Raw genomic sequence first — 25,865 nt, 5'->3', positions numbered from 1 at the left:
TCTCCAAGCGCATGCAAGTCCCTGGCACAGTACAGCGTATTCCTGCAGCACCTGGACTTTACAGATGCAATGTTGTGAACAGGATAAAACGACTAAGTTTCTATCAGGTGTGGGACAGAACGGGGGAGGGATTATTTCTGAACAAATGATCTCAAAGGTAAGCAATGGATGGACATTTTTATAAAATAATAGTTACTAGTTAGTCATGTTTCAGGTTACATTGAACTTGTATGGTTTCAGGCTGTTACTACTGTACTTCAAACAAATAGCGTGAATCATAGTAGGCGTAATAGTAGGAAATTACACTAATAACTATAATGATCAGCCTATTTTGTTACAAGTTGGCTAATCACTTACAAGATTAGATAAGATAATGTTTTGTTTGTTGTCGTTGTTGTTATTGTTTTTGGAAAAACCACGGCAGTAAATATAGATAACTTAAAATTCAAGTTATATATTATGAGTTTCCAATGCAATACAATATATAGCATTAAAATAAAAAATAAAGGCCATATGATGAAGTAAAAGGAGATTTTAAAAAAACTGCAATGAATGATTAAATGATATGCAGTTTTGCACTTACAGGAGGAAAAATACAAACAGTGAGAAACGTAGAAATTCAAATAATAATAATTATTATTATTATGCAAAACAGACATAAAGCTCACATCTACTGTCTGCTTTGTCCAGATTTTATGTTTTTTCTATAGTTGTCTGCAACATAATTGATAAATGTCGGTAAATTGTGCATATAAGTGCAAGATGGGAAATGTTAAAGTAAAAAATTCATTGCATCTGTCAGATATGTTTCTTTTTCATTGTTTTGCGCCTGCAGCACCTTCAGGTAGGTGCAGGTTGTGTGGGCGGTTCAGAGTTGGTAATGTACAGTACATGACTGGTCTTTATTTTCATAAAGACCAGTCACTCAACACTACTGTTTCCCATTAAAGATGGTTGGTGAGCCAAACAGAGCCATGGTTTAACCTCTCCAAGAGTTTTTTATATTACACACATATATGGGAGCAAATATATAGGCTAATGTATATGATTTGGAGGAAAAAAACAAGCAGTATTTTTTTTTTTTTTATCTTAGAATGAGCTGTTTATATCTACAAACAGTAGGTCATCTTCCATGAAGTCTGCCATGTTGTTTCTACAGTAGGCCAGAAGGGGCAAATCAAACACTACCTCTAAATTGGTCCGTTTGTGTTTTTGCATTGGGGGGCGCACACTTGTCATACAAGGGAAGTTTCAAATTGCAATATGCAATGTCACCACTAGATACCACTACATCCTAGACACTGGGCCTTTTACTGATTTCCCCCGTGTTTTACAGATACAGCTCAAACCTGACAAAATGTTCACAGAATGACAGTGTAACATTCTTCTAAACAGCAGCTACTGCAGCCACAAGGAACCATTATGCAATTATGAAACTCTATCATACTCTGAATTAAAGTAAACAACCTGTGCCCACAATCCACACAACAACAAAAACGACAATGATAATATGAATAATAGTAAGTTATTAGGTTACAAAAACGTCCAATAGCATTGTACATAACAAACAGACAATAGTCTTTGAGCAAAAATACAATAGATAAGATAAATATGATTAAAAAACCCACCCACCCACCCACAAACAAACCACACCACCAGTGGCTCCAGTCTCAGCTCTGGGTTTGCCAAAGTCTGATTAATACAATTTTCTGAAATAGAAAGTCTGCACATATATCGACACATAAGATTTTGCATTATGGCAGAGCAGGTAGGCACAGCAACATTAACCAACATTTGGCTGGCACTACCGTAGTCTGCTTCAGCAGAAAAAAACATAATGATGTGACTTTTGAAAGCCACCATGTGTGACATTTGAAAATGTGAGACTCTGGTGCCCCCTGTTGGCAGCATGATAAATGACACTGTAGCACTCAGCAGTGCTCGCAAGCACCCCAAACCACCAACAGATCTGACCTGGGGACACTGAGATTAACAGGCAGGCAGCTACACATAATTACATCCTTTGAAAACAATTACCTGACTTTCAGGATGTCACTTTTTATAGAGTGTTTATTATTATCCGACCAAATTGCCTGAGTCAGTGTGTGCCTCTGCTCTGACAGAGTCTGTACATGCCTTTAGTAATAAGCACTAGTTTCAGTCCACCTGTATGACTGCTGGGCAAAGATTTAATGCCATTACCCCCAGCTATGACTGAAACCTCATACCTGTTTCAGCTGAGCTTCTGTAGTGATCTGCCTTCATACTGTAGGTCCCTTTTGTTAAAAAGAAAAGCCACATTCATCAAATGAGTTAGAGCTACGCCCTTTCTATACATCTCCAGGTGAACGCTTTAAATCAGTGGCATGTTGGTTTCTAAAGAGCCTTTTCCACAAGAGACAAAGGAAAGAAATACGACCACACAAATTGCAACAGTATGAAATGATGAAAGGACTGTGTCCAAACACTGCCTCAGGGTGCAGTAACCTTTCAGTTCAATGTAATGAAAATCTGCTTTTTCACAGTTTTAGTCTTTCATATTGAACAAAGTATAGCTTTCTTTTTCTCGGGATTTCTTTCTAGCACAAAAAACAGTGTGTGTTCTGTTTGTATTGCAACAGCTAGCATTGGATGGATGATCTAGTTACGACCAGGACTGTGAGCTGTGGTGGAGGAGGTGGTGGAGGTAAGATCTGAGAGGTTTTGGCCTATGAATGTGGCTGTTCTGAAATATAAAATTGCAAAGTAAGCTGTGCTATTAGAAATCTTCGCACCTGACATATATCATGCATATTGGTGGCTTAGCTTATTTTGTTACACATATTTTGAACAGTAGATTGCCAATTTAAAGCTGCAGTATTCTTTTTTTTAATAAAAAACGGATCAAATGATCAAAATTTCATTTAAATTAAATTAAATTAAATTAAATTAAATTTGTTGAAATGTAAACCAGCATAATGTTTCAATGTATCCCCTACATTATAACGTATAAATATAATGCATTAATAGTTTCCAGAAATAAGTAAGTCTGTGTTTTGTTTACAGTGGGTTTTTCTGCTTTCAGTTGGTCAAAAAAATCCATTAATGCAGTTTTAAAGTACACTGGAGTTGGCAAAGAAATATAGTGATATGCTGGTAATATTATGCCACTCGAGGGAGCTGCATGCCATCAAGCTTCCAGGTGACAGCTTATCATGTTTAATAGAAAGCTCACTCCCCTGGGCAGCACCAGCAGTAGCAATTATCTTATATGTGCCCGTCATAAATCAGTCTCATATGAGAATGGAGGGATTTCATGGTAAAGAGTGATATAAACATGTTCAGGCACACTGCAAGGCATGCAGAGGCTTAACATGGGAATGTTTTTTTTGACAAAAAGGTTGAAATAGGTATTCACGTCAAAGGTTAAATATGAAGGTTGCCTGTGCAGTCGTGTAGTTAAAACTGAATTTAGGTTAGACGTCTTCAGCCCCTGCGGACAGTGTCACTTGAGTTTCTGATGAAGGCTTTGATGTTGATATTTTAACAAAAAATGCACTTACTGATCACAGTAATTTATCTTTTTTTCCTCTAGGTGATCTTTCTCTGGGTGCAGGAGGGTCAGGTGAAAGAGCTGTGTCAGGAGGCTCTACTGGAACAAGCAGCTCGGTTCTGATCACATCCCGCAGCTCTGGTGGATCTGGAGCAAACAAAGGCACCGGGGGCATCAGCATCACTTCTCTAGGAGCGTCCTCTGCTGTATCTTCAGGGGGAGGGAGTTCTGGAGTTTCGGGGGTCTCAGGTGCAGAGTTTAAGGCCACTGGAGGGGGGTCCTCTGGCATGTCTTCTGGTGGTAGAGAAGGAAAAAGGGAAAGGGGTCTCGGTGCTGTGACAGTTACGACAGTGACGAAGACCAGCAGTTCAGGAGGATCTGGAGCAGCGAAGAGAGGATCATCCTCAGCTGTCACTTACTCACCTGTTCCCAAAGAGAGGAAGAGCACAACTGCCATGGCAACAGCTCTGTCAGATGTCTTTGATGGTTGGTCAATTCATTCACGCTGCTTTACTGATTTTCTTTTTTTAATTATTCTTTTTCTACAACATATTCATAAGACATGACAAACTATATATATATATGTGTGTGTGTGTGTGTGTGTGTGTGTGTGTGTGTGTGTGTGTGTTGTAAAGTATCCCCTACCTTTTAACCACACCTCTTATGGATTCCCATTATCATCACTTTGCAGCTTATCTGAAACATTAACATCCCCATTTTGTTTATTCCTTTGTATGTCTAAAGTGACAGAATATAAACCCAAATAGAAACATTTTAGCTTTAAATCTAATATTCTGTGTACTATATATACTACTACACAGAGTACAAAAGTGTGCCTTTATGTCTGGTCTGTTTCACAATGTTTGTAGTTTGACTGGAGCAGCAGCACTACTTTACAGCATTTGGAGAGAAGAAAATAAACTGGAGGCTAATCTTTATTTTGTCTTCATGTTTCAGGAAGTTCAAGCTCAAACTCCTCTCCAGAGTACAACAGGAAGGAGTATGGTGAGTATAATATGAGTCTTAGGGAACTCTGCAATGTGCACATGTATTAAACTCTGTTTTGTTTTTTTTTCTTTAAGGCATTTCCAGTTCTGCTTCCAGAGGAAGAACTCCGAGCAGAGGTACACCGCATGTCTGATACAGTACATTTAAAAGAGCAGTGTGTAGGATTTAGTGCCATCTAGTGGTTAAATAAAAGCTTGCAACCAACTGAATACCCTTCCTGTCATCCCTCCCTTTCCACGTGTAGCAGAATTTATGGTGGGCCTCAGGCAAAACCAACGTCTCATTTATGCAGTCTGGGCTACTGTTAAAACACGGCGGTGCAACATGGTATGCTCCATGAAAGAGGACCCGCTTCTTATGTAGATATTCTCATTCTAATTTAACGATAACTCATTTCTTAGTTTCAGTATTTTATACACTAGTAAAAAACATAGTTATATTCCATTTAGATCCTCCAAAATCCCATGCATTGGTTTTTAAAGAGATAATGCATAAGCAATACATATCAATAACATTTTTACCTTTATTTTTAGATGGTTATAAAGCAACAAGGACATTCAATTAATCATTTTTCTCGTTGCTTAGAGAGTCAGATCAGAGCCAGGCTTCAGAGTGCCTCTCCTCCTGCAAGCTGTGAGTATAACTCTCTATTGCTATGCACGTCCACATATCTGACACTAAAGAATTAATATATGATGCATTAATGTGCATTAATGTCCATTAATGTGCTGTGCAGGGACTGAGCTGGATGACGTGAAGCGTCTGCTGAGAGGAAACCACTCCAGCAGCACCAGCCCGACTCAGACCCCCAACAACACACTGCCCATTCCCCAGAAGGCCAGCGTGGAACCGAGGACCATGTCTGAGAGCTTGAGCGCAGGTTCAACCAATCAGCCACTATTCCTGTTATCTTTAAGGATGTTATTAAAATTCATATTGTTTTTAAGTTGTTATGCATGATTATTTTATAGTACATTTTCTGCTTTACACGTGCCCTCACTTTTTAATTTTCCACTTATTTGTCTGTCATCTTTCTGTCTTCCGCACTAGACCAGTATGACAGCATTTGGTCTGGAGGTGTGAGCAGTGGTTACAGTTACAACACAAATCCCAACAACCTTTCACCTACCTCGGCCCTTTACCCGACAGGTCAGTCAATAACGATAACATCCCCAACCTGCTGACAAACTGCAGTTTTCCTCTGAGCTAAATCTATAGAAGACAGTAGTTTCAATGAATTATTGTTTATAATGAATTATTTAAATTAACAGGGACATCATTACTGAGAAAAAAAGTTCATGTTGAAATTTCGAAAATGCAATATTTAATGCATTAAAAATAGAACATATGGGGTTTCATTTACTTCAAATATTTTGGGTTTAAAAAAATCTCAAAATGTCAGCACATAAAACTAATAACTCATAACAACTCAAACTGTCTGCATAGCTAAAATACCTCCTGTAAAAAGTTTAAAGTAAAAGCCATACATCCAAAACTTCACTGAGGTAAAAAAAAATATTTGCATCAAAGTAAAGTATGTGCAGAATGAAGCATTTCATAATAATAAATATATATTATGTCAGCTGGGATAGATCAATGCAGATAAAGAATTAAATGAATGAAAGAAATATAATAGTTGATACATTAATGTTAATTACTGGTAAAGGTGAAACTTTCTTGTTTTAACTTGGCATTTGTGAAGTTAAACCCAGTGATCAATAAAGTATAATATTTATCTGTAATGATACATCATCATTTATTTGCTAAGAATATTTTGTATTATTATTCAGAATTGCAAAATAGTAATCAAAAAATATGTAGTGTGTTAAAAAGTATAATATTTCCAATCTGAATTATAGCAAAGTAGAAGTATAAAGTAGAAACAAGTGACAATTAATTTGGCATTTAGAGGAAAAAATGTAGTTTTAATGAATAAGCCCTCACTTTATATATACATTTTTATTTTCTTTGCCAACTGTGTCTGAAGATGGAAATATGTGACTCTACTCTGTTCTGCTTGTTCAGGAGTTCAGAACAACCTGACGCTCCGCTCTCCCTCTGTGAGCAGTCTAACTCTGGGCACCACAGGTGAGCCTCGTCCTGTCATCTCACAGCCCCCTTTGGATTTTTCACATTGTTAGTTTGGCACTGACAGTAGATAACTGTATTATTTCCCCTTCTGCCTCAGTTCCTGTGTACGGTGTTCAGAATAACCTGGTCAGTACGAGCCCCACACTACTCTCTTCCACTGGAACCAACACACAAATAGGTAAAACATTAAATATTAACCTGACAATATATCACCTCTAAAATAAAATGTTTTAGATACTATGTCAAATGACCTTTTGAGTGTAGTCAATTTTTAACTTGTCAAGAAAGTCAGTCAGAATCACCAAAAAATGGGTAAATGAGCCACTAAAGTGATGTCAGAGATGCAGTGGCACAATAAGGAAACATTACAGTTAAAAGTACAGATGATTATGAGTACAATTTTTAGAAAAAATAACTTCTCTTTCATATTTGGTGAAACTGTCATTCATCCACACAGTAGTTAATGTAAAAAAAGATGTCTGTTCTTTAAGCTTTAGAACTGTTATGTTTTTTGGAATTATGAATTTGTGTCTAAATGTGCGCGTTTGTCTCCTGTCAGTGTACGGTGTGCAGAAAAATGTGTCTGGCCCTGGAATCAGTCCTACCACAGGTACTGTATTTGAAAGTAGGTTTGTCATTAGTAAAAAAGAGTTTTACCCACTTTTGTTAGACACTATATGCCTTTACAATTGGCTTTACATCCATCATACAGTGAAATATAGTATAGTAAATAAAATTCTTTAGTTTTGAGGTATCAAAGTGACTGGAATCAAGTCCTTTTGAACGTTTAGTTGTTCAAAATGTCTTCATCACACAGACATTAGTCCACTGCAACTGTATTACTGCATGCGAATTATTTACATTTTTATGATATTTGAGTTTTTAATGTCTTGTTTGTTTCTTAGTGAGACCTAGAAGTCCCATTATTGACGATGCCTCGGGCAAAGACTTTAAGTTTGTGCTGATAGAGAAGGGGAACACTCCTGTAACAAAGGAAACGGAGCGGCTGGTGATGACCAAAGACACAGGGAAGCAGTTCATATCTGCTACACCTGGAAGTGCTTCAGGTAAATACTACTAAGTGCTACTGTGTATGCATACTCACCCACTGCCTAACTTACTTTTATTATTACTGACATCTGAGAGGATTTTTACTTGTACGCTGATCACATACTGTTGTAACTGTTGTGTCTTGTAGCGACCTACTCTGGAGATTCACTTCAGAGAGAAAAACAGAAGCTATCATCCAGCACAACGGACGATGGAACAGATGCTAAATGTAGATGCAACAAATCTTAATTGCTTTGGGATTCATCGCATACACTGTTTCTTGTTTGGCATGTAATTACATTATTTTCTTTTTCTTTTCTTTTAAGCTGCAACCCTTAAAGTTGCCACAAAAGACAAAGCCACCTATGCAGGTATGGTACATGCTCCCATTTTCTCCTTTTGCTATAATATGTTGTATATCGGGTTTACAGTCAAATCCTGCAAGACTTCCCACCAAAAATATCTACAAGTGGCAAATCAAAGCAGTCGATTGACAATTAAGGAAATATGCTTATTCACTATCTGAGAGTGGTATTGATTTTCTCATTTAACTCTCAGCAATAAAGCAAAGATGTTCTTCCCAAAATGTCCAGCTATTATTTAAAGAAATTGTACAAGTTAGGAAAAATGTAAAAATCTATAAAAGCTAGATACAATAAGAGACTAATCTCAAAAATATGTTATATACACTAGTATATTCTCAACACTGAACACAGAATAGACCCACTTGCATGACTCTAAAGGAAGCACACAAACGATCAGTCAGCGAAGCAAACAAATGTGAAAACGGCTGAGCTGATGCAGGCTCAAAAAACAGTCCAACACAAACATGCAAAAGAAAGCTTACTTAAGAAATACAGATGGAACGCTTGCTACACAAGACAAAGACAAACTGGCACAGATGCAAGCCAACACACAGTTTATACACAGCAAAGGAGCAAAATCACACAGGAGGGAAACTTGAAACATCATCTGAAACCCTAAGAGACAGATATTAACAAAATAAAACAGGAAATCGACAAACAGAAACATGGCCTCACAGATGAATAACAAACACTATGACAGTCCTAAAGCTTTAAAGTTGTGGTAGGCAGAAATCTGGAAAAGGCAATAAAAATGGGAAGAAAGTGATAACACACCCTCCTCCTGCAGCTCTCCCTCCCTCTGCCTTAAGCCTCATCTCCCACCAGGCAGCTACAGACATACAGTGACTCAGTGTTTCCTATATATTGATGAATTTAATGTTATTTAATGCACATTCACTCAGCCCCTCCTCGCCCCGGCCTCTGTCTCTCTCTCTCTCTCTCTGTTTATCAGAATGAGCAAAGATTTAAGTATATAATATTATTCACCCCGCCGTCGTTGGGGTTTGTAGTGTGGACAGTTTTTGCCGTGCTAGAAAAGCAATGTCATCTGCCAGACTTTCTGCCACTGAATCAGACTTTTATTGAAGGGATGTCCACATGCATTAGTAGGAACACCCTCTCTCAGAAATGGCCTGTGATTGGCCAAAATCTCCCATCATGGGCTAGATTTCCTAAAGCAAGAGTCACATTTTCTATTAGAACACTTGAATTACAATATGCTCAAAGTATTTTATGTGATTTTTCACCAATTTTAGCAAAATTAAACTGACAGCTTTAGTCCAGTCCAGTTTTCTCACTGTCTTAGAGAAACAATACAAACAGAACAGGAAAACATGAACCTGTCTCAACTTTTTGGTTTCTCAGAGATCCGTAAAGGTGACTCAGGCCTTGACTCAGCTTTAAGCTTCTGCTCCTGCTGCAGCTGGTGGAAGTGGCTGCTCGGCCTCCTGCTCAGCCTGCTCCTCCTCCTCGGTCTCCTCTTTGGACTCATTGCTTTGGGTAAGACGTGCAGTCTCATAGCAGCATGTTTTTTACCTTCATAAGAGTCCACTTACACATGTCCATCATCTTCTCTCTGACCTCACAGCTGAACAAGTGAAACGCCTCAAGAACCGCGTGGATGCTCTCGAAGCCATCACTGGCACCACGTCAGCCAGGTCCAGCCGCTTGTCGGCCTCCTCTGGCATCAACATCATCGATCCGCTGGACCCGTCGTACATCGACAGGAGTTCTGCTGGGTCCACCCTGACCCGCACTGACAATGGGATCTACCTGGGGTCTGCTGGACCAGGTGGAGGCGTAGGGGGCGGTGTAGGACAGGACAGTGCCGCCCTGCAGAGAGCCATTCAGCAGCTGGTCAGGGCTGAACTCCGTTCGGATGCTGTAAGAGGTATGACAATGTAACAAACTCATGAACGATCTTGACATAAGCTCATATCCGTCTTTGAAACAACCTCTAGAACATTTGAATCTGATTGATCCTTTTTTTCTGCTTTTAGAAACACTTGCATACTCACTTAAAGGGGAGAGAGGAGATCCAGGACCTAAAGGCATGTTTGCACAAAACATAAAATAATTTGGACATTGATATTTTGTTGATATCCGTCTTAAAGCTGTGTGTCTCTTGTCAGGTGATCCAGGTCTGCTTGGACAAAAAGGTGAGGAAATGTCCTGCATATATATTCAAAATGTAATGAATAGCAGTGCGTGATATACAATATACTTATTGTACATTACAGTGTATATTTTAAGTATGTTCTGTCTTTGCTGTGTTGTGTGTGATGACTGAATAAAAGTACTACAACTACTAAAAAATACTACTACTCTCTTTTGCAGGTGATAGCGGCTTTCCTGGCTTGCCAGGTGAGACTGAGAGCAAATATTTTGTAGCCTTTTCCCCACAGAAGTGTCATGCTGCAGTCCGCTCATAATATCTTATTTCTTTAGGTCCTCCGGGGCCGATGGGTCACCCAGGGTTGGATGGACCAAGGGGACTAAAAGGAAGTGCAGGTAGAGTATAGATAATCTTTTTTTGTTATTTGAGCAGACACTATGAAGAGAAAACCATGGGCTCAATCTCTGCGTCTCTGTGACCAGGTGAACTGGGCCCCGAGGGACCAGCAGGCCAGAGGGGCCGAGATGGACCAATGGGCCCCCGCGGAGACGCTGGACCACCAGGCTTTGGAGAGAAAGGAGACAAAGGTAGAAAACGTTTATCACTCATGTTGAATCATGGTTTAGTATTTAGTCATTGATCATGAAACCTGGCTTTGACAGGATCTCAGGGCGAGGCAGGACATCCCGGTCCTCCTGGCACTACTGGACCTACGGGACTGAAAGGTAAGGTCAAAGGTCATTACAAGGACAGATTTGAATAAAATTTAAAGGACCATACCAGTTTTTTAACATAATTGTATGCCAGGTACAAATCACTAATAAAACTGACATGGTAAATTCACTATGATACAGGAGCCAAACTCAATGGCCACTGTGATTTGCTTGTTTGATTTAGGTGCCATGGGAGAGCACGGTGCATCAGGAATCCCCGGTAAAGACTCAGTTCCACATGAATGTCTGATTTCGTCCATTATTTCCTTTTGATTGGCAGTGATGTTGTAGACCTGTGATAATTTGTGTGCAGGTGTTCCAGGTCCAAAGGGTATCCAGGGTGACGCTGGAGCTCCAGGAGCTAAAGGTACCTTTGAATATGCTCAGAACAACTGATGATGTGTAACAGCAAACAAGTCTATGTAGAGATGCTTAAAGAATTATCTTTGCAAAACACTAATTGATTGAATTAATGGCAGTATTAATCAATGAATTATGTAAAGATGTCTCAGTATCAGTTTAGACCAACTTTAAGTGCGCCATTTTTTGTTGTTGATATTATACAAAAATCAGTTGCAAAGTACACATTTTTGCTTGTTTTTCCCCCCTCCCAACCCTCTTTGGGGCGTGGTAGAACAGAAAAACAAAACACCACCTTGTCCTAAAATGCCACCCACACACCTCAAACGCCAGTAAGTAATTAAAACAAAAATAAATAACTATTTAATAGAATTTAACAGAGAGACACCATAGGAAAGATAGTCAAGATGCTTACTGCAAGAAATTAGATGCAATGTGGATCAGATGTGGTACAGAGAGGTAAGAGTATTTAGGAAATGATAGACTGCCATCTTTTGTAGAAACTGGCAGATAAGCCTCTCAGGAGAATATTTCAACTTTTCTAATGATAAAAAGGACATTAAATCAAACAACCAGGATGTGGCGAAAGGAGGATTAGGGCTTTTCCAATGTGACAGAACACTTCTACGGGCAATGACTGAAGCAAAAGCAACAATATCTGAGTGTTTCTTAGAGAAACTGACAGGTGCAGGTGATACCTCAAAGACAGCTATCAACGGGCGGTGTTTAAAACTGATATTAAGGACTTTACTTAATGTCTTTTTATTGTTTTTAATGCAGGTGATCGAGGAACACCAGGGCCGCCAGGAATCAAAGGAGATCAGGGAGAACGGGGGTCACGTGGACCAGCAGGTGTGTTATAGCCTCACATATCCTGAACAACATAAATTACAACAATTGGTCTGGTATCATCCATGATTCTTGGATATTGAGGCTAATGTTAGCAAACCCTGGATAGATTTTATTGTGTAACTGATGAATAACTCAATGACTTTATGATGCTTTTATAATTGTGTCAGTGTTAAATTGATTTAGTTTTTACCACATATTTTTTACCTTTATATTGTAAATGCCACTTGTCAGTAGCTGCTGTTCAGCAAAAAAAAATGCCTATTATTAAGCTGCATTTGAGGACTATAACACCCTGTCAAAAGGTCAATAAATACTGTGAAGTGCCGCTGCAAACATATTGTATACATGTTGCTACAACTTATTGTGTCAATTGTAAATAAATGATTTATAATATATTTTATAATGGCCACCCAATGTTTATAGATGCACTACACAGTATTTATCAACAATAAACTGTTAAAATACCATCAATTATAGCATTATTTCTCATTTATTGATGATGTTTATTAAAAAGTGTTACCGTCATGTGTTTGAAAGAGGGTTTTGATTTTGATGGTTCTTAATCTAATGGTTATAGGTGAACCAGGACAACCTGGACCACAAGGCCCTGCAGGACCAAAAGGATCTAGAGGAATTATAGGTGAATTGAAAGCTTAACATATTAAAAAATATGTATTAATGCTGCATTAAACCTCATCAGCTAATTCACTCTCTTGGTGCCAACCATAATGCGTTCTGTCATGGCAGCCAAAGAAAAATCCCCAATTATTTACAGTTTGTTTTGAGGTGAGAATTATGCTGTAATTGAGAGTCTCGCTCTATGCAGGTGACACGGGTTCAATGGGACTTCCCGGTGTTAGAGGACCACCTGGACTTCCTGGAGATGCTGGTCCCCCAGGTACCCTTACACTGTCTGATACAGCAGTATGAACAGCTATGATGCAATCAGTTGTGTTTCCCAAATATGGCTCAAGTTGTGACAATTCAGTCTCTGTGGACCTTGAATTCCTGTACAAAATGTCATTAAAATCCATTCAGATATTTTAGGATATTTCAGTCTGGATCAAAGTGTTGGAGCAACAGATTGTCTGACACTGCCATCATTAAATTAAGCACTATCATGCCTTATTGAAAGCTTGCATACACACTTAGCTTGTAAACATGTATACATGAGAACTACGTTAGAAAAAATGGTGTTAGTTATGTAAATGGAATCAAATTATCTTGCCAATGTACCCCTAACTACTAAATCAAATTGTTGTTATAGTGTATGTCTATAATGGAAAGATTCATTGTGTAATCGATCATGCTGCTGTCTTTCAGGGGAACCAGGATCACCTGGTAAAGTCATCGCTCCAAGTAAGATGCCAGTTTGGCCTTAAGTTTTAACACAAAGTCAAGTTAAAGGTAACTGATGTTTGTCTCCTGCATTTTGTTTCTAGTTGGCTCCAATACTGTGGCTGTTCCCGGACCACCAGGGCCTCCTGGGCCTCCAGGTCCTGCTGGAACCCATGGTCTGTCTGGTCCCATTGGCCCCGCTGGTGTTCCAGGACAACCTGGTAAATCCAGACTCTTGACCCATGTTACCCATCTGAGATGAGAACAGATTGATTTAAGGATTGTTGATACATATTGTTTTTTTCTGTGATGGTACACTGATAGGACCTCAGGGAGAACGAGGAGAGAAAGGAGAAAAGGGAGAGCCAGGAAAACCTGGCGAGCCTGGTAGTTTCACTGATACAGAAACCATCAGTTCCACCCGATCCGACAGTGGGTACCTCTCTGTTTCTTTAATTTCTTTCTTTGGCACAAATTAATCAAGGATAACAGTTAGACTTTTCATTTTACTTCTAACAGGACTTTCATCAGCTGCTCGATTTTCTGGCCCACCAGGCCCTCCAGGCCCTCCTGGAGCACCTGGTCCTCCTGGTATGTCAAAACCTATTTGTAATATATTAAGAACATTTGTTGGTGCTTAGGTAAAAGTAATGATTTTTCAAAAGCTGTTGTAACTCTTGTTTAGGTGAGACAATACAGGGTCCTCCAGGACGCAGAGGTCCTGTGGGAGAGCCAGGTAAACAAGCATTTTGCATTACACAGACTGGCAAATAGATACCGAGATCATCAGCATACAGGATGATTTAAACAGAGTCAGAATGAAAAGATTTTCTTCTTCTGCTGACCTCACAGGAGTTGGTTTACCTGGACCTCGTGGACAGAAAGGAGAGCCAGGCAGCTTTGTGCCTACCTCAGGTAGGTGAACAAAATCTCACTTCAGATATATTGCAGGTCCTAAGACATCTGGACACTTGTCAAATTCAGTCTCAACTGTCTTTGCTTGACATGTTTGACATGTCGATACCTATTTTGTCTTAGAAACCTTTTTTGCTGGCCCACCAGGACCACCAGGACCCCAAGGCCCACAGGGTATAGCAGGTAAGTGTGACAAATCAAATGCTTCCAAAAACAATGCGTTTATATCTACAATCATATTTCATTCATCTAATCATTCATTATCCTCAGGTGACCAGGGACCACAAGGGTACCAAGGTGAGAAGTGTTTGGTGTTTAGAAGTGACAGACTTAAAAATTAAAAAAAAACCTACTGTCCTAATTGTTGTCCTCATTGTTTTCAGGTGAACCAGGTCAACCAGGTCTCCCAGGGAGTCCAGGGCCGCCGGGCACTGGTAAGTCAATGAGTCTGAATCTATGGTGGTCTTATTTCATGTAACAGTCACTACTTGTGGGCACTGCCAAGTCCAAAATAAGTTTAGATTTTAGGAGAAATATTTTAAGAATTTTCCACAGCCTAATTATATAACTTTGAACTTTTCTATGCTCTATGTATGCTTTAAATATAAGAGAATTTATTAAGTTAGTTTGACCAAAAAGAAAAAAAAAAGGTCCAATAACTGGAAATTTCCCAGAGCTTTCAGACTCATCTTGTGACCTTCATCAGAAGGTGGAGTGTGTTTTGCTGTTTTTGAGGTATTTCGAGAGTCATTAATGAACCTCCAAACTCTTTTACCAGAAGCTAAATCAGTGTTTTCATGTCAGGTTTCCCAGGCCACTCTGGACCAAGGGGGCCTCAGGGTCCGCCAGGCCCAGAGGGGCCAGAGGGCCCAGAGGGACCACAAGGACCTAAAGGTAAACTCAGCCAAATGTTTTGATCCTCTGTAACTCATCATATTATTTTGTTTTTGTGTTAATTTACAGGATTAAGTCTTTATTAAGTAGTCAGCAAATGCTAGATTTTGTCTCTTAAACTGTTTATGTGTACCTTACAGGCGATGCAGGAGTCCCCAGTGCTTCAGGAATCTCCAGGGTCTCTGATGGTAAAACCATCCTAAATAAATCATATCATGTATTAAGACTATCTTAATAATAATCTTCTCCAGTGCCGTGTTTTTAGAAGGTCAGCAGAGTTGCAAGCAGCCAGCTGCAATTACTGAGGACAAATAAGAAACCTGACAGTGATGCAAACATGGTCCAAAATACAAATCTTTTTAGCTTCCAATTAAGAACATTTTGACAACAAGGGGTAATTCTCAGTGAGAGCTGGAGGGATCCTGCAATATTGACATATACTACAACCTTTACCCTTTCACATTTCAATAAGTCATCTGACATTAATGGTTAATATAAAATAATTGGGTGATCAAGATTTTAATTTTAAAGGGGAACTCCATTTTTTTTGTTTGAAGATAGCGACCACATAAACTGCTAATAGCATAACACACCTGAATCTCTGCCTGATCAAGCTGTAAAACATTTGGGCAGCCAGATTTGACAGGGAATATATCTCTGACTCTACTGCATTAATTTTGATCCTTTATTGATTTATTGATTTATTTACATTGTGTATTATAAGTCTGGCAATTTTATAGGAGTGTGCTGATAATCTGGTACCTTCGTAGCAATAATAATAGCTATCTCTGAAAATCTTGTTCTCATTTACAATTTAAGTCTTTTTCTTTTTGTGCGTGTTATTTTATTAGAGAGTTTTTGTTTTCATACCAGGTGTCTCATATAGTTCTGGGGCCCCAGGCCCACCTGGACCACCTGGACCTCCTGGTCCACCAGGAAGGGATGGCAGTAGATCTCGATCATCTGATGGGTGGACCCCAGGCCCACCTGGACCACCTGGTCCACCTGGTCCTCCAGGAAGAGATGGAAGTGGATCTGGATCAACTGATGTGGGACAGTACATTGCAGAATACATTCAGAGTGAGCTATATATTTATTTGCTTTGATTAATGCAGAACTACGACTGAATGAAACAAAGAGCTAAGTCAAGTGATCTGAGTGAGACAACATTGTCTTGGCAAACAGGTAGTGACATCAGGCAGTACCTGGCCGGGCCTCCAGGACCTCCAGGGCCTCCAGGAACACCGGGGGCTCTTGGGTCTGCAGGGGACAGTCTGGTGGATGATGTTGCCAATCGTGTCATTGCTTACATCCAGAGTATGTATCATTACACAGGATATCTGTATGTCAAAACCTGCAGTTACAAGCTACAGCTACATACCCTCTACCTGTTCAGGTCCAGGGAGAGGATATGACCGGATGCCTGGCCCTCCTGGTCCTCCAGGCCCACCTGGCTCCATCTCTGTCATTGACATCATCAATTTATTACAGCGTAAGTCTCATTTCTCAAAGTTTCTTGCAGATGGCAGAGATTAAGGAACGGCACCCGTGAAGTGCATTTAGAGCAGAGTGCATGAGACTATTTGCCAAAATGTGTCGATTATTTGTGTCAAGGAGAGGACGTGAAGAGACACATTTCTGGTACTCCTGGTCCACCAGGACCTCCTGGAGCTCCAGGCCATGGCAGCTCTAGATTCAGCACCCAGGAGGTGGCTGAACGAGTCCTCTCCCTCATGAATGGTGAGTATCACAGATGAACCTACCAATCAAAAAGGTGTTTTGTTGAGAGAACATGGATGATTGACTGACTGTGGGTCTTGTCTGTTACCAGAGAGGGGAGTGGTAGGTGTCCCTGGACCTCCTGGACCTCCTGGACTCCCTGGAATCCCTGGACAACCTGGAAACTTATTGTCAAGTAAGAAACACAATAAAAACACAAATAGCTATTCAGTGAAATCTGGTTTTAGTGCTCATTATGTTGATGTTCATGTCGCGTCTGATCTAAAGTCATAAGAATCAAAGCATTCCTAAGATAACAGAAGTCCAATTTCATTGTCCAACTAGCTGGGCATCAAGCACTTGTGGGTCCTCAGAGGCCTCCTGGTTCTCCAGGTATCCCTGGTCCACAAGGTCCACCTGGACCAGCAGGTCCACCTGGGCGAACAGGTCCACCCAGCCCACAAGGATTTGGGAACTACATCGGTCCAGAAATTCATGAGTACCTGCAGAGTGAGTCTGAAATGAGCATCATCAGTTTTTGAGGAATTCATCTGTGAAAATATACTTCTATAAAATGCATTTTGTCTGCCTCTGCATCTTTCCATTTTCCCAAAGGTGTTGCCTTTAGAGGTCTACCAGGCCCCCCTGGTCCCCCTGGGCCCGAGGGCCCACCCGGTCAAGTCCACGGACTGGTTTCCTATGCTGAACATGCCAACAGAGAGACACTCAAAGCAGAGCAACAACAATACGTCAAGAGTGAGTTGAAAGAAACATTTCACCAATTTTAAACTGGAGAAAGAAATTTAAATTAAGTGAGTTTGTAAGTAAAGCTTTTTTTATATAGCCCTTTTCAGACACACAAAGTGCTCCACACAAACACACATACTAAAATAAATGAGTAAGTCAAATTCAAATAAATTAAAATATAGAGCACAGCACAATGGGATGTAGCGTTTACACTTAAGTGTACGACTTGTGACTGAGCTAATTCATGGTGCTTGACTTGTTCAAGGGCATGAGTGAGGTTTAAGAAGGTTTTGGTGTTTTCTGCTACACTTTAGCATATAGGCTAAAAAGCAGTGCATACAAAATGACCTTGCATTTAACAATGATACAAAATAGTACTTTAAAGGTTAAATTAAGTCACAGTCTCAGCATAGACCTCCACAAAATGTCACTTCATAAATCTGCCTTTATAATGTGGCCCAATGTTAACTAAGTTATTTTTTCTTATGCTATCGAGTTCTGTTGTTTTGTCTCCAGGTGACAGTGTTAGAGGGGCTATGTTCGGAAATCCTGGTACGCCAGGTCCTCCCGGACCTCCGGGACACAAGGGAGAACCAGGCATACCCGGCACCAGAGTCTGGACTGTGGACACTGGAGACTACTCCAGCATGGCTATCAAAGTAACTGATTACATCAAATGTAGGTGATCCACAGGGAGTGTGTTATGAACTTCATCACAAATTACAGGTTTTCACCCTCTGAACCTTGGTGTCGTTACTATACTATACACTAAAGTTTACTGTTCTCCACATGCAGCTCACGGTCTGCTGCGTGATGTTGTGAGAGACTCTGAACGTCTTGTTCAAGGACCTCCAGGACCTCCTGGACTTCCAGGATCGCCTGGACAAAGCCAATGGCTTAGTTCCCGTGAAAATGTTGTGGATGTGGTGGAATATATCAAATGTAAGTCACTAGGAGGTTTTGGTGCTTTTATAAATGAACGGCTGCCATTACATTGAAGAACCTCATGATTACAAGCTGCATCTTTGTCACTAACATTTCCAACTGAGGATCCGTTTCAGATCAGGTAGAATAAATCATATGTAAAAACATATGATGTCATACTCAGATGTACTCCAATGCCCTAATGCCAAACATCATGATACAGAATAGCGTTTTTTAAGTCTTTTAATTATTTTTATGGTGATGAATGAAACCAAAATAAGATAAAAATGCATCACAGAGAGTTTTGTGTCATTCGCAGCCCGAGGTGTGCTGCATGACATTGTGAGGGAATACGGCAGTCGTGTCTTCCATGGACCTCCAGGACCGCCCGGCCCCGCAGGTCCCCCTGGATACAGCCGGTGGTTTGGTTCCCATGGAAATGCCACAGATCTGCTGGAATACATCAAATGTAGGCAAATGCACTATGATGTTCCAAAACTTAAATCAAAACCTACAATAAAACACAAGTTGTATAGGTAATAGTTGAAACATTTTGGATTGCATTTTCCAGCTCATGGTCTGCTACGTGACTTTGAACGGAACCACAATGAACGAGCCATCCAAGGACCACCGGGACCACCTGGCCCTCCAGGTCCCCCTGGATACAGCCGATTGTTTGGTTCCCACACAAATGTTACTGATTTAGTGGAATACATCAAAAGTAAAGAAGCATTTACCTCTAAAATGTTACATTAAAAACATAAGAAGGATGAAGTAGCTATAAGATGGGCTGCCAAGGATGATATCTGAATTTGTCCTCCACAGCACATGGAGCCATTGTAGGACCGCCTGGGAGACCAGGAATGAAAGGGGACATGGGATTCCCAGGGCCAAAAGGAGAAAGAGGTAGATCATTGTTTTCATAGTGGCTACAGTGTTTTAGATTTAAAGGTTCAGTGTGTAACATTTAGTGGCATCTAGCAGTGAGGTGTGTGCCAAGCATGTAGGAGAACTACAGCTGCCAACACCAAAACATAAAAACACAATGGTCCTATCTAGAGCCAGTGTTTGGTTTGGCCATTCTGGGCTGCCGTAGAACATCATGGTGGACTCCATGGAAGAGGACCCGCTCTGTGTTTAGATATAAATGTCTCATTTTAACCATTTGAATCCTGGAGCAACATCACTTTTCTTGAGCTGCCTTCAGATTTCTTTCACAAGTATTTAAACCTTTGAACCCTGAAACATGTTTGATATCTTATAAAAACATGGGAAAAAGTCAGTGAGCGACTAATAAATGTTCCACAAATTGCAAGAAAACAGAAGATTTAGATTTAAAAAAAAAAAAAGCAAGTTAAAACTGTACCTACCTTTTAAAAATTGTGTTACAAAATTACACATTTAAGAACTTTTTACACTTCCTTTTTTTCATAACTTTCTTTTTTAATCATTTTTTTGTTGTTGTTTCTTAAACTATTTTCCAGGTCATTTTCTTGTGAATTTTATTAATTTCTTGCCTTTTTTTTAGTCTTTTCCTCTTTTCTTGCTTAAATTTTTCAAAGGGTTAAGGTAACGAAAACATGATGATTCTTTGTTTCAGATGATTATAAATTACTGAAAACATAGTTATGAATATTATATACCTTTTCTACCAATAGATGCCCCCAAATCCTACACATTGGACCTTTAAACATGACACTTTTTACTATGCAATATTAGTGTGTTCATTGCTTTTTTCAGTCATATGTGATTTTAACAGCTCAAAATGAATTGGCTGAAAAATGGGGTTGTACATTAAATCTACGATAATATTAATAAATAATAATAGAAATCTACATTAATTTGTTGAATATTTTTTCACTTTTCCACTCTTAATCTATATGTTCATTCTGCCTTCAGCATTTGGTTCTTAATGAGCTGCTCAAACCTGAAAATAATTTCACTCTGTGTGGACGCAGGTGAACGAGGCCTTCCAGGCAGAGATGGACGCAGAGGACAAAAAGGAGACAGAGGTCAGTATAGTAAGTCAGCTGGATTTGATGGTTGATGATTTGACACAGGTTTGGATTCACACTGGGCATAAAATGTATCACAATGTAACAAATTTTAATTTGAAAAGTGCATTTATAGCTGGATCATCAGTGCTGGATCATGAGAAATGATCATGCAGAGTTTTACATGTCATGATTTTTGCAAGTTATGATTTAAAATGTTTGATTTAAAGTGCTGCAGCAAGTAGGGACCCGATGATAGATGTAGTTTTCATTAAGCAACAGTTTAATTAAACTCTGTGTTGTTTTTCAGGAGAATTCAATCAGACGTCTAAAAGAAGGAGGAGGGACGTTGGTGTTTAAGAGCCAACCTGCTGAATACATAGAGCTTTAAGTGAAATCCTGTTTAATGTGGAGTCTGGTCTGTATAAAGGAGGTGAATATAATGATTATTTTCTTTTCTTCTTTCTACTTATTTTTTAACCAATCTATCTGTTTCTATAAATGATTTGTGATTTTATTTTTTATTTCTGAATATCTGCTGTGCTGAAATCAGGGACTTTGTAAAAAGCTTTGAATAGCTTGGTACTCTATTGATGAGTGTCACTCAGGGGGAGGGGGGCTTTTATTGTGTAGGGTTGAATGAATTGAATGCATGTACTAATTAAATAATTCTTAGATTTTTTTAAAGAAATGTGGTTGTTCATGTATGAGCTTTGAAGCTTTAAAATGGTAAGTTTGGTCTTTTTCAACCTGGACCCTGTTTTCCCATGTTTTTGAGACTGAGTGACTGATTTGAAGAACACTTTTTGAAATTTTAAGTGAGACTGCTGTGGCCAAACAGGCTAAAATGTAATCATCTGGAACATGTTTGCACTGTCAATTACATTCACTAAAAGTGCTTGTTTTTGCAACTGAAAGACTCAGATTTATATTTTATATTTTAAGTATCGGACAATTGCAATCCGGGGACTGTAGCAAAGCGGTACACAGTCGTCTGAGATTAATCATATCCCAGGTGTGTTTGTACTGACATGATGTGACACCACACACAGGTGGCTTTTATCGAACTCATTATGTGACTTTTGTAGCTAATTGGTAGCACCAGGTCTTGTTCAGGGACTTCACAGAGAAGGGAAACATACATTGTTATGTCCCACCCTTGGTTGTCCCTATGGGACCAAACACATTACACCACTGACCCAAAATATTCCCATCAGACACCCTTAAAACAATCAAATGCATGAGATTTATTAACAAACATTGTGCAAACATACCAGCAGTACCTACACCAGAAACCTCTCCTCTCTGCTGCCGCCACAGAAGCTTTATCAGCTCTTTCCTCAGAAAGCTGCAGTGCACCTCGTTAGTTAATGCAGCACACCAGGGACAACAGCACAGGACACACACAGCTGTGACAATATGGATACAACACTTTTTTGTAGAATTTGTTTGAACTTTTTTTTTTCATTTCATTTAGAGAGTTTCAACTGTTTTGTTAAGGTCTGCTTCTGGTGCTGCTGCTGCTGCAAAAAAATCCAAACAAATATCTATTTCAGTTACAGGCTGTAATGCAAAAAGATGGCAAAAACAACACGTGGGATGAATACTTTTTTGAATACAGGCATTGTACGAAGCAGCCTATTTTTCAGCTGCCTGCAGCACTCTCAGTCATTTATATAGATAGAAAAAGGTTGGAAAATAGGGTCCAGGTTGAAAAACACTGAACTCACCCCCTTTTCATCACTGTCAGATAATTACAATTACAAATGTATTATGAGGTGGATCCACATAAAGGACTAAACACAACTGTACAGAGGAAAAAAGTTTATTTACAGCAAAATGAAAATCTACATTACACAGGCATTCTAAAAACTATACATTTATTTAAAAAATGCATATTGATTTTGATATGGATATCATTGTTTTCAGTCAACATTCAGAATTTCATCAAATTACTCCTTTTTTGTAGAATCTAACTGTCTGACAGAACAAGAGCTGACAGGATCGATTTTGTAATTATGTTTTTGTACGCTGCAAACCTCCAATGAAGAAGCTACAGTACAGTCGCTGCAGTGTGGGTGAAACATTTTCATATAAATAGCTTCTGAGAACGTTTTGTAAAAGGTGCACAGCACTCTGTTGCATTTTTTTTGTACATAACAGTTGAGTTATTAAATACTTTTGACTCACTTCAGCCAATCATAGAGAAAATTAGATGTGAAAATGAACCAATCACGAGTCAAGATGGCCTAAACCAGTCAGGTCCATTTTTGTTTTTACAACTGCATCGAATATTAGATTTCTTTGACATCACTCATAATACATCAGCCTAAATAATAAAAAAAATGCTAAGAGCTCATGTTCTGTTTTTCTTTCTCTGAACACACATGCAATTGCTCTGAAAGTGTTAATATGTTTCATACAGTCAAAGAACAGAACATTAAAGTTGGCATAAAACCTAGAGTTTGACCAAAATCTTCAAAGGCGGTCATATCAGGTACACAGTATATCCACACAGCTGTTTTGAAGAATTAAGGCTATTAGCTAGCACGACAATTAAAACAGTATTATCATTTCAATAAAAAGAAGAAACAAAAGCCGTACAGACTCATTCATGATACACCTGGTAGCAAAATACCTCACGAGGAGCCGAAAAACAAGCAAAAACAAAGGATGCATCATCTGGAACTGCAGGTTTAAGCTACGTTCAGACTGCAGGCAAAAAGTGGCCCAAATTCAATTTATTTCTTTGCTCATATATGACTCATATTAGTTTTTTTAAAACAGTGTCAACAGCACAAATCTTAAATCTCACCTTTCAAATCAATTTCTGTCCTTAATCAGATACAGGTCTGATTTTCAGAGATGCAACTATTTGTTAATTTATCGATTAGTGGATCGAAAGAAAGTGAATCGGCAACTATTTCAATCATCAATTATTTGTTTTGGTAATTTTTTCAAGCAATAAGGTCAAATATTTGCTGGTTCCAGCTTCTTAAATGTGAGAATTTTCTGCTTTTCTTCGTCATTTGTGATAGTAAAAAGTTTTTAGGGTTTTGGAAGCAGATTAAACATATCACCTTGGGTTCTAGGAAATTGTGATGAACATTTATCAGTTTTTTTTGACACTTTATCAACTGAACACTTAACCACAAAAGTAGTTGTGAAATAATGAAAATAATTGCTAGTTGGCAGACCTACAAATTCTTTTGCAATGCAAACTCAGTCTGAAGTAGCAGCTAGAGCTGGGCAATATATTGATATATCAATTTTGTGAAGAGAACAAATGTCTTAAAAAGTTAAGATTTTAATATCATAAGTGTTGCCTTTTTCTGGTTTTAAAGGCTGAATTACAGTAATTTGATGTAATGTTTAAAAATTCACCTGACTGTTTTCTGTTTTTTTCCAGTCATTGTATCCACATTACAGATAACTATTTAGCAAAAGCTTAGTGTAAATTGTTTTGTGAAAGCCAACAAAACAAAACAAATCTGAAAAGAGCACTTACGCTTGCAGTGTGAACGAAGCCAAAGTGGTTTTTGTTTAAATTAGTTTAACTTAAGCTGTTTTAAGTTTGAATTCGCTTCATGAGTTTCATTAAACTCGGGTCTTAGAAACTCTTCAAAACGTTATACAATTTTCAGAATTGACATCAATGAATACGACTCCTACAGACACACTTTAGCTTGTACAATGATAAAGTGGTGTTACCTAAAAAAAAAAACAAAAACAAAAAAAAACCAGCCCAACACACAGATACATAAATGCTAGTTCAAACGTCTTTGTTTCTGCCACCACAGTGATTTCCTTAGTGTCGCGTTAACAGTGATCCTTCGTCTCTGTATGTAAACACCATCTCTATTGTACTAAGAAACTAAAGTTTTCACCGCTGCTTGTTGCTAAAATAGTAATCTCAAGTCTTGTGCTCCGGACAGGAAGGCAATCTGAAGAAAAACCCTGAAAGAAGGAATCATTTCTGCTGGAAAAAAGTTCCTAAAGCTTACTTTGAAATCATGCATTATTTTTACTTTAAACTCATCACAGCCTAAACTTCTAAAAGACATGTGAGATTTAGTAAAAATATACTGGATCATCATTAATTCAACAAGAGTGATATTAAAAATGTGCGGTCTCATTTATCAGAAATACATTCTATTTTATGATCAATTATTAATGATATGGTTGTTATTTAATATTTAATGAAATCATCATCAGCTCTATGTTTAAGTGGTATAAAAACACCATGCTTTTTTTTTAGTGCAAATGTCTAAATGAGAAAAATTAAGCAGCAAACAATTATAATAAACTGCTTGGAATTAAAAGCCAAAAAAGTCCAATTCTACAGGCACTGTATTCTTTATAAGAACAATTCAATCATGAAAAAGAAGGTTTTGCAAAGAGCTACTTCACTGTAGTGGTTTTGAGATGATGACGGAAACACTGAAGCTGAAAATCTCCTTCATAATTATCCTTCAAAATAACTGAAATAGTGTGAAAATATGACGGATGAGTTGTGCAGAGCTGAGCTGTAGACTAAGGAACAAAGTCCGAAACAGAAAATCTTCTCACATCCTCCGACACTTTTCAGAGGCTGAGGTCAAGGCAGCACAGGCTCGGTCTTTACTGTCGGTTTTGTGCGCGCGCTCATGTCCATGTTTGGACTATGTGTGTGTCTGTGCGTATAAACGTAGGCTTCGACTAGAAACCTGTGGAGTGGACGCTGGGGATCGGGTAGAACTTGGAGATGCGGCTCTGGGTGGAGGGGTTAAGGCACTCCGACTCTCCGCTCATCTTGAAGAACACTTCCTGTTCCTGCAGCTTCCTGGCAAACTCCTCCTCCAGGGCCTGAGGGTGCACACGCAAACATGCTGCTTTCATACAACTTAGCAAAGCACCTGTTTTGACTGTTTAATCTGGATCCTTTATGGATGAATGAATGAGTGACTTTATTTCGAACTAAAAATTAAAACATATTATAGACAAACAAAGCAAAAGTACAGTGTTCGAAAAGGAGTCTGCAAAAGTAAAACTTGTATATCCCTACCCCTTTTTCATTTTTTTACTTATATACTGACTGAACTGACGTGAATTATTTAGGGTTAGGGACAATTTTACCTAAATGTTTAACATAAAGCATGACATTTTTAGTCAAGTTAAAAGTCAGACGATCTACTTCAAATGATGGGGAAAAAAATCTTATATTCTGATCTGCATTACGTTGATGTACACGACGTAAATTATTAAAAA

At 38.8% G+C, this 25,865-nt stretch overlaps 2 protein-coding genes across 3 annotated transcripts in view; one reads left to right on the top strand and one right to left on the bottom strand.

Annotated features, from left to right (window-relative positions):
• The first annotated feature begins 34 nt into the window (after window positions 1-34).
• LOC121942593 (uncharacterized) lies at window positions 35-22,440 on the top strand. The gene is made up of 52 exons (XM_088076000.1): window positions 35-157; window positions 2,622-2,686; window positions 3,575-4,018; window positions 4,490-4,537; window positions 4,615-4,656; window positions 5,126-5,173; window positions 5,277-5,420; window positions 5,591-5,689; window positions 6,566-6,628; window positions 6,729-6,809; window positions 7,191-7,241; window positions 7,537-7,698; window positions 7,830-7,910; window positions 8,008-8,052; window positions 9,412-9,546; window positions 9,635-9,937; window positions 10,047-10,097; window positions 10,179-10,205; window positions 10,384-10,410; window positions 10,495-10,557; window positions 10,645-10,749; window positions 10,825-10,887; window positions 11,060-11,095; window positions 11,189-11,242; window positions 12,016-12,087; window positions 12,665-12,727; window positions 12,914-12,985; window positions 13,411-13,446; window positions 13,530-13,646; window positions 13,750-13,857; window positions 13,945-14,016; window positions 14,111-14,161; window positions 14,278-14,340; window positions 14,464-14,523; window positions 14,611-14,637; window positions 14,724-14,774; window positions 15,145-15,234; window positions 15,375-15,422; window positions 16,108-16,314; window positions 16,420-16,551; window positions 16,631-16,726; window positions 16,849-16,974; window positions 17,066-17,149; window positions 17,299-17,463; window positions 17,569-17,709; window positions 18,217-18,378; window positions 18,496-18,642; window positions 18,944-19,093; window positions 19,196-19,345; window positions 19,450-19,530; window positions 20,583-20,636; window positions 20,929-22,440. Exons 2-52 carry the CDS (start codon window positions 2,632-2,634, stop codon window positions 20,976-20,978), a joined length of 4,902 nt encoding a protein of 1,633 aa, XP_087932126.1. The 5' UTR covers window positions 35-157; window positions 2,622-2,631; the 3' UTR covers window positions 20,979-22,440.
• The window catches only part of LOC121941700 (STE20-like serine/threonine-protein kinase), a 26,591-nt gene continuing 23,153 nt past the window's right edge, over window positions 22,428-25,865 (bottom strand). For both annotated transcript variants that reach the window (XM_042484540.2, XM_042484541.2), the window contains exon 18: window positions 22,428-25,463. In XM_042484540.2, coding sequence (XP_042340474.1) covers window positions 25,317-25,463 — 147 coding nt within the window. In that variant the 3' untranslated portion in view covers window positions 22,428-25,316. The remainder of the gene's footprint in view (window positions 25,464-25,865) is intronic.

This window comes from Plectropomus leopardus, chromosome 3 (genome assembly GCF_026936395.1).
Source record: "Plectropomus leopardus strain MGB_pleo_1.0 chromosome 3, ASM2693639v1, whole genome shotgun sequence".
Taxonomy (NCBI): Eukaryota; Metazoa; Chordata; class Actinopteri; order Perciformes; family Serranidae; genus Plectropomus; species Plectropomus leopardus.
The sequence above is the reverse complement of the archived record's forward strand: the minus strand, read 5'-3'. Positions and strand labels throughout refer to the sequence as shown.